The sequence below is a fragment of the Balaenoptera acutorostrata genome, chromosome 11 (assembly GCF_949987535.1).
Source record: "Balaenoptera acutorostrata chromosome 11, mBalAcu1.1, whole genome shotgun sequence".
Taxonomy (NCBI): Eukaryota; Metazoa; Chordata; class Mammalia; order Artiodactyla; family Balaenopteridae; genus Balaenoptera; species Balaenoptera acutorostrata.
This window is the reverse complement of record NC_080074.1, coordinates 75,006,529-75,018,706: the sequence shown is the minus strand read 5'-3', so window position 1 is coordinate 75,018,706 and position 12,178 is coordinate 75,006,529. Positions and strand designations below refer to the sequence as shown.

Sequence of the window (12,178 nt, the reverse complement as noted above, 5' to 3'; positions counted from 1 at the left end):
TACATTAAGTAAGAGTCTGGATTTTGGACTTAGGCACCTGTGTGTTGATTGTTTTGTTGAGAGTTTTTTTAGAGGTGATTTTGAGGCAATTAGTAATTTGGGGAAGAGTGATTATTGGCATCTGTGGAAATGATTATTATCTTTCCCTCATATATCTTTTTTTGTACCCCAAAACACATAACATAAAATTCACCCTTCCAACAATTTCAAAGGGTACAGTATACCTCTCCTTCCCCCCAGCCTCTGACAACCACTATTCTGTTTCTATGAGTTTGAATATAAGTGTAATCATACACTATACAAATATTGTATGTAATCATACAATATTTATCTTTTTGTGACATTTCACTTAGCGTAATGTCTTCAAGATTCATCCATGTTGTAGCGTACAACAGGATTTCCTTCTTTTATAATGCTGAATAATACTCCATAGTATGTGTAAACCACATTTTCTGTATCCATTCTTTTGTCGATAGACATTTAGGTTGCTTCCACCTCTTGGTTATTATAATTCTGCAATGAACATGGGTGTGCAAATATCTCTTCAAGATTCTGTTTTCAATTCTTTTGGATATATCCCTAGAAATGGGATTGCTGGATCATATGGAAGTTCTGTTTTTAAATTTTTGAAGAACAATTCATACTGTTTTCCATATCAGCTACACCATTCTACATTCCCACGAATAGTGCACCAGGGTTCCAACTCCTCCAAATCAGTGCCAACACATTATTTTCTGGGTTTTTTTTTTCAATAAGTAGCCATCTTAATGGGTGTGAGGTGATATCTCATTGTGGTGTAGATCTTTTAAAATGGTGAATCTTGCTAATGGATTTTGTGATATGGACCATTCTAGCATTCCTAAAATAAATCCCACCAAGTCATGATGAATTATGATTAAGTTTGCTATTCTATTTAATTTTTAATTTTTTTTGTTTTTTAATTTTAAATTTAAAAGTTTTAATACTTATATACAATTTTTGCATTGATCCTATAAGTGAGATTGGCCTATAATATGTATGTGTGTGTGTACGTGCATGTGTAATCTTTCTCAGATTTTGAAATGTGTTATGTCAGATTCACAAAAATTTTTTAAGTTCATACACATAAAAATTAAGACTATTTGAAAGCTTTCTTGAAATTTGAATCACTTGCCTCTTCAACGCAGTCCCACTGTTTTATTGCAGATCCTCATCACTTCATAACTTGATTATTGAGTTAATCTCCTAACAATCTGCTTTCATATAGTTTCACCCTTCTTTAATTAATCCCCAATAGATGCCTTGGTAGACAGTCTAAAATTAATTTTGTATTAAAGTGTACCTCTACACTTTCTTTTCCCCCATCCCATATGCTATTTTTCATCTTGTCTTTTGGGAAATTGTTTATTCATCTTCCAAAACCCATTCTTTATCTTGTGCTTTCTCTATTACTCTTCACTAAATCTTTTTTCCCTAGAGCTCATCACACTTAGGTCTCTACCACTTTTGTACCTTCTATGACTTCTATTGTTGGGCCTAATTTTGTGACTATTTTTAAAAAATAAATGTATGTCTTTTTCTCTATCTCAAGAGTCTGAATACTTTGAGCTTTATGGCCACATATTCCTAAAAACTACTAAGTGACTTACATAAGGTAATTACTCAATAAGTGTTGAATTTACATTTTAATCTACATATCCTTTCTTACACTGTTAGAGGTAAGACATTCATTTAACAGACATTTGTCTTCTCTGCTAATAACTATGGGTTTACTATACTTATGAACTGAATGAACCTTGTTGTTGGGGAATGCCCTTAGATCATGTTGTTAGTAAAATCCTACTGTTCACTTTTCTTTTCTCTGCTTTCCACTGTTGAGGAGAACCTGCTTTGTGAGGGTATAAATTCCTTCTAGAATGATGAACTAAAGGTAACTGAATTTACCTAAGAAGTTCTCTCTACCTCTCAGCTGACTGATGGTTAGATTCTGTTACAGAAGGCATCAGATCTGATCTGAGGTATGAATAGTAGTCATGGTCTGTTATGTATGGGAGGACATGTGATTTAATATGTGTTGTTGCAGCACATTCCATTACCTTTTTCTTTTTCTTTTTTTTTTTTTTTTGGATAGCAAATTCATTTTCACAAACAAGAGGAATGGTTGAAGCTACTGTTGATCTATAGTATTTATGCATTCTAGGGAGTCATGACCTACTTTTCAGGCCCTTTTTTAAACTTTACTTGTAATCATAAGAGAACACATTAGGCAGATAATGAAAGAATAACATATTGGATGCTTTGAGTTGAGTTTTTTTACATACAGCTTTTTAAAAAATAAGTTTAACAGTGTCACAGTCACCATCAAATTTCAATAGATTATATATCTTTTTATATTATTTTGAATTCATAAATGTCTTTAAAATTCTATAGTTATGAAATCATATTAAAGGTTAAATACAGTTTTGATTATGTGATAAAACTTCATTTACTCAATTAGCAAATATCTGGTACCTTAACTTGACTTATTTCTCCTTCCTACAGATTGACACTTTAAATTATTTGCTCATAAAAAATAGTTTATTGTATTGGAAAAAATCAATTCAATTTCCTCTGTTCTCCTTTCTTCCCTTACGTTACGTACCCTCATTTTACTTGTAGATACACATCTTTTACATGTAGAATAATTCCATAATACCCTGTCAAAAATGCAAGCTGCCACATATCCAAAATTTTAACTTTTAAAATGCTCTGTAGTATGTTAGCTAAACTTATTTACCAGCAGCTATCTTCTGCCTATGTACATATTAATAGGTACCATTCTTCACAAATTAAATCTTTATTTTCAGATCTTGATTCTTCACAGAGTAGTCAGTCTACCAGTTGTTCCCCAAGGCCAGCAGATAGTTGTTTCAGTTCTAGTTCAGAGATGGTAAGTTATGCTCTTTTTTTTTTTCCTTGTTAATATATGCTATACTAATTTAGAATGATTTGTATTTCTCATAGTTTACCTTTTCATTCTGAAAAAAATAGTTGAGATAATAGTGAAAATAAATGTAAATGTAAACAAAAATGTGAAAATGTTAAAAATGTAAGAAGAATGTAAATTAAAATGTAAGTGAACATCATTCATTCATATTTATGAGATGATGAATATGTTCATTGTTATTTACAAAACCCACTCTTATTGAGATGTATGTGTATATGATAAATGCATTCTTCTTTTAAAAGAGTTTTTAAAAGAACCCATTCACAATAATTGAAAACCTAAAACAACCAATAATACACACAAAAAGAAAGTCTGAAGACTTATGTGAAGAAAACTATAAAATATTATAATCTGAATAATTGGAGTGACATGTTTAATGCTGAGTGGGAACTGTAATCTGAATAATTGGAATGGCATATTCTGAGAGAGTTTCTTACAAATCACATGTTTAAATGGAATTCTCCACTAATTCTTCCATCTTCATTTCATCTACCTTTTGTCTCTAGCTCGCCGTCCAAACTGCTCTTGCTGAGGAAGGACACCAATGACCTCTAATGATGCCAAGTTCATTGGACAATTTTCAGTTTTTATTTTACAAGAATTTCTAACAATATTAGTAGAAATTATTATTTTCTTTTCTTGAAACATTTTCTTCTCTTTGCTTTTGTGATACACACTATCTTAGTTCCCTGCATTCCTCTCTGAATGCTACTTTATGCCTTTGCCTACTTCTCTCCCACCTTTCCCTGTATATAAATGTTGTAATGTTTAGGGTTTGCTTCAGGAGCCTTTTCTTCTCTTAACCTACACTCCAAACTCTAGATGATGTTACATACTCCATTGATTTTTTATACTATTACCTGGTTGATGACAATTCTCAACTTTATGACTTTAGCTTAGATCCTTAATTAGGTGTCCAATTTCTTATTGGATATCTTCTTGGATATTTCACAAAAAACTGAACACTCCTGATCTCCCCATATCAGTTTTTCTGATAGTTCCCATATTAGTAGATACCTTTTCTATCCACTCAGTTGTTCATGCCAGAAACTTTAGTTTGGCATTTCTTTCTGTCTCATCTGCCTTCCTTAACCATATTCATTTCATCACTTGATCCAATCAATTCTACCTCCAAAATAAATTGCATATTTATCTACTTCTCACCTAGGGTACTAGGTGTCAGTACCCTAATCTAAGGTACCATCATCTTGTTCTTAAACTATTATGGTTGTTGGGCAAGAGATCTCTCTACTTCCACTCTTGCCCCACTTTTTCTCTAGTTAACAGTCATCATGGTCTTTTGAAAACTTAAACTGGATGATGTTATTTCTATGTTTATTCAATGGATTCCTGTTTTACTTTAGAATCTAAACTGCTTTCAGTAGTGACAGGCCATGTGTGATTTAGCCCCTGGCTACATCTCCAACTTCTAGTATTCCTCTCTCACCGCACTTTACACATACTGACATTCCACTTCCTTAGCTTATTAAGTCTCTTTTCTGCTTCAGCACATTTATATATTCTGTTTCTTACCTTACTGTTATTCATCCTTTAGGTCTCAGCTTAAATATGTCACTTCTTTTGAAAACCCCTCCTTGGCTTTTCAATTTAAATTAGGCCCCTTAGTTATGCTCTTGAAGTGCTTCCTGCTTGCTCTTCATAATGCTTTTTTCAACTTGTAATTACATATGCTTGTGTGTAATTATTTGATTAACGTCATTTCCACACATAAGAGTGTGTGCTGTAGAGAGCAGCAAATATGTCTGCTTCACTCACATTGCAGGTGCTGAGTATTTATTTCTTGAATAAATAAATGTACTGATCCTACTTTCTCTAATTTATGCCCAGCCAGTTTTAATGCTGTTTCTTGGGCTTACTTTTCTTATTTTAGTGCCAATCAGCTGAGGTCTATATCTCATTTTAGGTTTTTTTATGTTAACTTTCCTTTTTATTTTTAACTAGAATAATCAATACTTCTATATATGATTTTTATTAAAACAGTATTTTGGTTAGTTCAGTAATTAAAAGATAAATTTTTCTTGAAGTTGAAAAATTCAAGCTACTAAATTGAAACCTAGACCTATTAAGAGTTCTTAAAATTTGATTTTTTATATAACAGTTTTGATATTTATTGCTGTTTAACCTTTCTTTTGTCTATTTGATCTCCTGTTAGCTGATACCATTCTTAATGAATCTTTTTGGAGACTGAGCCCGTGAAAGATACAATATAGATATTTTTTGACTTAATGACTCAATGAGTGAATATTAAAACAAATTATATGTGTTAGCTTTTTCTTTCAAAGTTATACTTCTACTTCACTCTTTTTAAGTAGTTGAAGAGTATATGTTGTATTTCATTTCCTCTCTGTGACAAGGTAGTAGGGTGATGTCACCTATGAGTATGAAGACTAATAATAGACAAAAATCTTCTCTTTTTTGTGCTTTTGCATCTTTAATATAAGGATTATTATTATCGTTTCATGCTATTTTAAAATCCATAACCTTGATTTAAAAAAAAAATTAAAAATCTAGGTTGATTTGCCACCTGCCAAAGTCTCTTCTTTTTTTGAAATTTTCTATAATGTGAATTTTAAGAATGTCTGCTTTGAAGTGATTAAATGATTTTTTTAAAATTTAAGCATCATTAACAGCAAAATTACTAAATTTCTTTTAGCCATCTGAAGATGAAGATCAAATTGAAGGTTCAAATAGGAGATCCATCAAACCAAAGAAATAACTACTAATTTTTATTTAGAAAGCATGGAGAAACTTCCATGTGATAGGATTATTAAAAACAATGCCAAATTCCATAAACAAAATGAGAATTTTAACCAGTTCTCAATGAATAGTAATATAGATCAGTTTCCACAGTCTCAGTGTAATTCAGCACATATATTGCAAAACATAACCAATAATAATTGCATTCTACAGGTTGCAAAGTGTGATGCATGGATACAAACGGAGAGTGGACCTGTAATGGAAGAAAAATTAGATGCTGCCATACAATGTGATATAATTTCAAAATGTAAATGTAGAAAAGATGTGTCTTCTTTTTGTAACGTAGAAAGGTGCAATGAAAATATTAAGGCAGATACCACTGGAGGGCAGGAAATCCTTAAAAACAACTAATATTCTAAAACCTCAGCCTGAGATTTTGCATTTGGTTTAATGTTTAGAATTTTATTAACATAATAAAGAATGAGAATATTTTCATAGCTAAGCAACTAAGTGGAAGTATTCAGAAGATGTATTTTTTAATTTAATAATATTAATTTATGCTTTAATTTCCCATAGGTATTTTTAATAGCTTTAGTATGTCAAAGTTTTTTAGAAAATAATATGTATGTAAATTTACTATCTATCATTCTTATGGTGATTATTCATTACATTATGATATGCTGCTGTTTATGGATTAAAAATATGTTTAATTACTTCCTTCTTTGTTGCATTTATTTTAAAATTTAGTGCTGTTGCATCTTTTGGCAAAAATGTTCTCTCCCAAGAGCTTAAGACAGAAAATAATACTAAATAATGCTAAATATGTTTTATAACTTAATTATAAGAATTTTCTTAGCTATTTATCTTATTATACCATCATTAAAAATTCTGGCACTAAGTTTTAAATAAAGTATTTTTTTCTAATTTGGAGAACATTTTTTCTTGGTGCTTATATTAATTCAGAGGAATGGGTTTTCTCTTCAAGATTAAAAAAAATGTTTTAATGCTTTTGTAAAAGAATTGATCAACCTTGGAAAATAATTTATGTTTACTAATTTTAATATTACATAAGATTTTCATAAATATTGCATCAGAATTTCTCATTTGTAAAATACAGGCTTTGTTTCTAACATAACATTTTTTTTTTGTCAAGATTTTAAATGTTCACACTAGTCATTTTAGAAAATGGACATTTTTATGGGTATATTACAAAGTGACCAGCAGGGGGCATTCTGATATCTAACTGTAACAAAAATAAAATTGTTAGTAGTTTCTGTTAAAGGATGATTAGATGCTGCATTTTTACCTGTACACATATCACTCAATAGTTTGTTTTACAGAGGTGATCTGAAACATAACAATTTAGAAACACCAATAGCTAATATTTAAACAGTAGCAATCTTTAGGTTTTTAGCTAGTTTTACGAAGCTCTCTTTGCTGCCTCAGAGAGAGCACAGTGAACTGTAAAATAATTTTCTTAAAGTAGGGTAATCATCTCATGAAAGGGTAATATAATTATCTGATGTACACTGATAGTTTTTCAAAAGGCCAGATTTTCATCCTGATATTCAATAAAAAGTATTCCATACTGGATTGATTGTCCTGAGCATTGCTTTGTAAAATATGACATATTGTAGTAATGAAGACCTATATATGGAAAAGAAGACTATACTGGTGATACTAGAATAAGATTGAGCTTTGAATCTTGGGTTGTTTCAAATATCATGTAAACTGATTTTTTCCCCAAATACAAATCAAAGTCTAGCAGTTATTAAAAGCACATTCATTGCAAAAGTTCACACCTAGTTACATTTTTATCAATATCATAATGTGGCAGTTAAGATTAGTAAGGTAAAGAAAAATATAGGGGCTATTTAGTGTAATGACTGCACACAATGATAGCAGGGTAAGGTTCAGTGTAGTAAAGAATTTAAACTTGCCCCAAAAGAGATCTGGTTTTTTACCCTTGACTTTTGTGAGGTAATCTCTAAGCTCTTGGAGTGTCATGGCTGATAGAAGTGTCTTTGTTTGCCTTGGGACCTTGGGCCAAGCCAGATAGTTAACAGTGTGATTTAGGATGGGACTTTGAGTCAAGCAATATCAGCTCAACTTCCTAAGGGGCCAGAAACTGAAATCAGCCATGTGGGCTGTCAGTCATGCCACTGTGATAGAGCCAGAGTAAAGGCTCTGGACACCAAGGCTCAGGTGAGCTTCCCTGGTTGGCAGTCCTGTGTGTTGTCACACATTGATACCAGGAAAATAACACTGTCCATGACTTGTAGAAGACTGGAAGCTCTGTATTACTTTCTTAGACTCTGTACTAAGTGCCTCTTACCTGGGCTGATTTTAATGTCTCCTTTCCTTGTAATAAACTGTAACTGTGAATATAACAGCTTTCAGTGAGTTCTGAGTCCTTCCAACAAATTATCAAATCTGAAGGTGCTCTTGGAACCCCTGAATTTTTATGGACTGCTCCCTAACATTGTAGTTGCTAACTCTTTAGGGAAATAAATATATTTGGATAGGAAAGTGAGTACAGATTTACAAAATAAAGAGGACATATCTTATATAACAGAATAGATTATAACATACTTCTCAAAATACTAGTTTAGAGTTTCTCTTGGTGAAACAATTTAATGAAAAAAATTAACTGAGGTAAACATAGCTTTCTTCCATATTTGCAATTTAAGGTTTATAGAACAAAGTAATCCTAGCTAAGTTTCATCCAAATGAAACAAAATGGAAAACTTAATGATTCTGCACACACTTATAATATAAACTGTCAATCACAGTGACTTCAAATAAAATACTGTACATCCAATAATGGCTATTGTATATAATATCGATCTGGAGTTTGTGTTTAACAGTTTGTGAAAAGCTGCCACCTGAAATAATATGAAGCTATATTTAGGGGTAGTCTCATGTAATTTACTTTTACAGCACATCGTAATTGTAAGTTATTTGTGTAATTTCTTGTTTAATGTTTATTTTCCCCATGACACCATATATAGCAGTATGGCAAATGTCAGTACTCTGTTCACATTACCTTGGCACTTTCCATTTCAATACATGCCAACCTGATTTCCAACTGCCAGCACATTTGACTCATTCCCTGAGGGGTTTCTCCTGGCTGCAGATACCTGTTTGGCCTATGTGCAGGCAGGCAGGAAGTACCAGGGTATTAATACTGTCTGAAAGCGGTCTTTTTAGAGCAATGACTGATGGTAGATGGTGAATAAACACCCCAGTTCCCTTGCCTCTTGAGCAGGATAATGTCCTCAGAAGTGTGTTCTACACCACTGCTTAAAGTGTGATCCACTGACTTGTAACATCAACATCACCATTGCTTGAGAGTTGGTTAGAAATGCAAATTCTTAGAATACACTCTAAAATTACTGTATCAAAATCTCTTGGAGTGGGGCCAAAGAATCTGTGCTTAAATAGGTGATGTTTATACATTCTAAAGTTGGAGAAACACTGTTCTTCCAGAGTTCTTCAGAAGTATTATGCTTCAGTTGCTTTCAATGGTAACTTGCTTGATAGTAAGCCCTTTGTTAGCTTCCTTCTTTTCCTGTCTCACTTCTTCAATTCCATACCAGTGTTTCTTGAGATCACACCCCAAACATATTACATGCACTTAAATTCTTGGCTTATGATTTGCTTCTGAGGTAATCCATACTGACAAGTTAGGGACCATGACAAATAGCTGAATAAATCGTCTTTATTGGTGTCACTCAAATGTTAACATTAATAATTTTCTGGTTTTACAATTCTCTTGTACCAGTTTTCTATTTCTGCCACCTGCTGAAAACTCAGTAAATGGGACTAGAAGCATATAGACACAAGTGAAGAGAGAATTAGTGAAATGAAATATTCATCATAATAAATTATCCAGATGCAGGAGCGAAAAAGAAATAGAAAATATGAAAGAGAGTGAGTTAAACAGTAACAAGGATATAATGAGAAACTCCAACATATGTTTAATTGAAGTATCAATAGTAGAGGAGAGAAATGGGATTTTGAAGAGATAATGGCTGAGAATTTTCCAGAATTCATCAATCACATTAATCCACAATTCAAGGAGGCCAACAGATTCCAAGTAGCATAAATAATGTGACATCCATGTCTAGACCCAGCATAATGAAATGGCAAACCTCAAAGACAAAGAAGATGTTGAAAGCAACTGGAGAGAAAATGATGACCTTCCTAGAAGGATGACAACACTGTTAGGTTATTTTTAAAAGCAATAATGAATTCCAAAAGACTGTAAAAATTCCATCCAAATCCTGATAGAAAAATAACAAGTCACTCTAGAATTGTGTTTCCAGCCCTACAGATCTAGCACTATTTGACACCACCATACTAGCCAATACTAGTATGAAGGACCCAATTTTGTAGGCTACAGCAATTTATATTTAAGCTTTTTGAATACAGGTAGTGCTTTCTCTTTGTGGAAAAAGTTTCTAATTTTTTCACTGTTTGGTTTTTAACCCATATGCACAATTTTTCCACTGCTTCTATTTTTTAGGCCCTCTTCTTATTGACTGTGCAACACTTGAAGTTGTTCCAGCGATGGACTTTATCTTTTCAGTGTTTTCTCTGATGGTCTGCAATGTATATTCCTTTATGTCTGTTGCTGAGGAGCTACCACATGTTCTCTCATTCCTTTAAAATTACTTTATTATTTCAAACTTCTCTTTAATACTTAAAGCTTTACTTTTACATGCACTGCTTGGCCTTTTTGAATCAAGATATTTAGATCTGTTTTGAATGTTGATATCTATATCTATCTGTTTATATAGATATCCACAAATATGAAAACTTAAAAGATAAAACAGTGAATTAAGGTAACTGCTAAGTTTTTAATGGATGTGTGTTCATTTTGTGTATACTTCTATGGTTCAGTTCAAATGGGTGCAGTTTTCTGCATTCACCTAGTTTTTCTTGTGGATGCAATTGAATATCAGTCAGTGCAAACTTCACATCATGCTCCCCAGGACCTGGGTCCTGGGTCCACCCACCCATGGGCCAGCACTACTCCCAGGACATCCTGGGCCCTGGCCTGCCTGCCAGCAGGTTGACACCAGCTCCAAGACACTTTGGAACCCTCAGCAGTGCACACCAGGATCCAGCCCCAATCACAAGTAAGCCGACACCAGCTTTAGGATACCCTGGACCCTGAAGCCAGCCATGTCAGGAGCCAGTCCCCCCTACCAGCAGATTGATACTAGATCCAGGAACCCCAGCTTCACAACCACCCACCCCAGAACTTGACTCCACCTACCAATAGGCCAACACTAGCCCTGGGACCCCCTGAGGCTCCACAGCCATCCACCTCATGACCTGGCCCCACTCACCAGTGGCCAGCAGCCTCTGTGCAAGACAGGTTCTGGCCACCAACTGGACCAGGAACCAACCAAAACTGCTAGATAGTCCATAGTAGTCAGTCCACCACCACAGAAGGACACATGCAGCCTACCTAGGGGGCACCCCAGAGCATATAGCTCTGGTAACCAGATGGGAGTGCGCTGCTGGGAAGCATAGGACATCTCCTACAAAAGGTCCCTTCTCCAAGATTGGAAAATGTAACCAACCTACCAAATACATTGATATAAAAACAGCAAATTAGGCAAAATGAGGTGACAGAGGAATAAGCTCCAAAAAAAAAGGAACAAGGTAAAACCCAGAAGAGAAACTAAGTGAAGTGGAGATAAGCAATCTACCCGATAAAGGGTTCAAGGGAATGACTGTAAAGATGTTCAAAAACTCAGGAGAACATTGGATGAACAGAATAAGAATTGAGAAATCTTCAACAAAGAGAAAATACAAAGAAGAACCAAACAGAGGTGAAGAAAATAATAACTGAAATTTCAAAATACACTGGAAGGAACAAATAGTAGATTAGATGATACAGAGGAACGGATCAGTGAACTGGAAGACAGCATAGTGGAAATGATTGAAGTTGAACAGAAAAAAGAATAAAAAGAAATGAGGACAGTTTACTACCATTCACATTATAAGGCAGTCTCAGAAGGAGAAGAGAGAGAGTAGGGGCAGAGGACATATTTGAAGACATAAAAGATGAAAATGTCCCTAAGCTGGAAGAGAAAACAAACATCCAGGTTAAGAAAGCACAGAGTGTCCCATACAGGATCAAGCCAAAGAGTACCAGACCAAGGAACATTGCAGTTAAAATGTCAGAAATTAAAGAGGGAGTATTAAAAAGCAGCAAGGGAAAAGCAACAAGTGACATAAAAGGAAACTCTCAAAAAGCTATCTGCTGACTTTTAAGAAGAAATTCTGCAGGTGAGAAGGGACTGGTACAATATATGTAATGAGATGAAAGGCAAAAAGCTACAGCCAAGAATACACACCCAGCAAGGCTTTCATTCAGATTTGATAGAGAGATAAAATGTTTCATGGACAAGCAAAAGCTAAAAGAGTTCGGCACCACCAAACCAGTTTTACAACAAATGTTAAAGGGAGTTCTCTAAT

The 12,178-nt window shown here is 33.8% G+C and overlaps 1 protein-coding gene across 1 annotated transcript in view; it reads left to right on the top strand.

Annotated features, from left to right (window-relative positions):
- Window positions 1-6,094, top strand: part of C11H12orf40 (chromosome 11 C12orf40 homolog) — a 64,210-nt gene extending 58,116 nt beyond the window's left edge. Inside the window, 3 exon segments of the mRNA XM_007166911.3 lie at window positions 2,826-2,908; window positions 5,640-5,685; window positions 5,688-6,094. Of these exon segments, the coding sequence (XP_007166973.2) occupies window positions 2,826-2,908; window positions 5,640-5,685; window positions 5,688-6,094 (536 nt within the window).
- The last annotated feature ends 6,084 nt before the right edge of the window (window positions 6,095-12,178 follow it).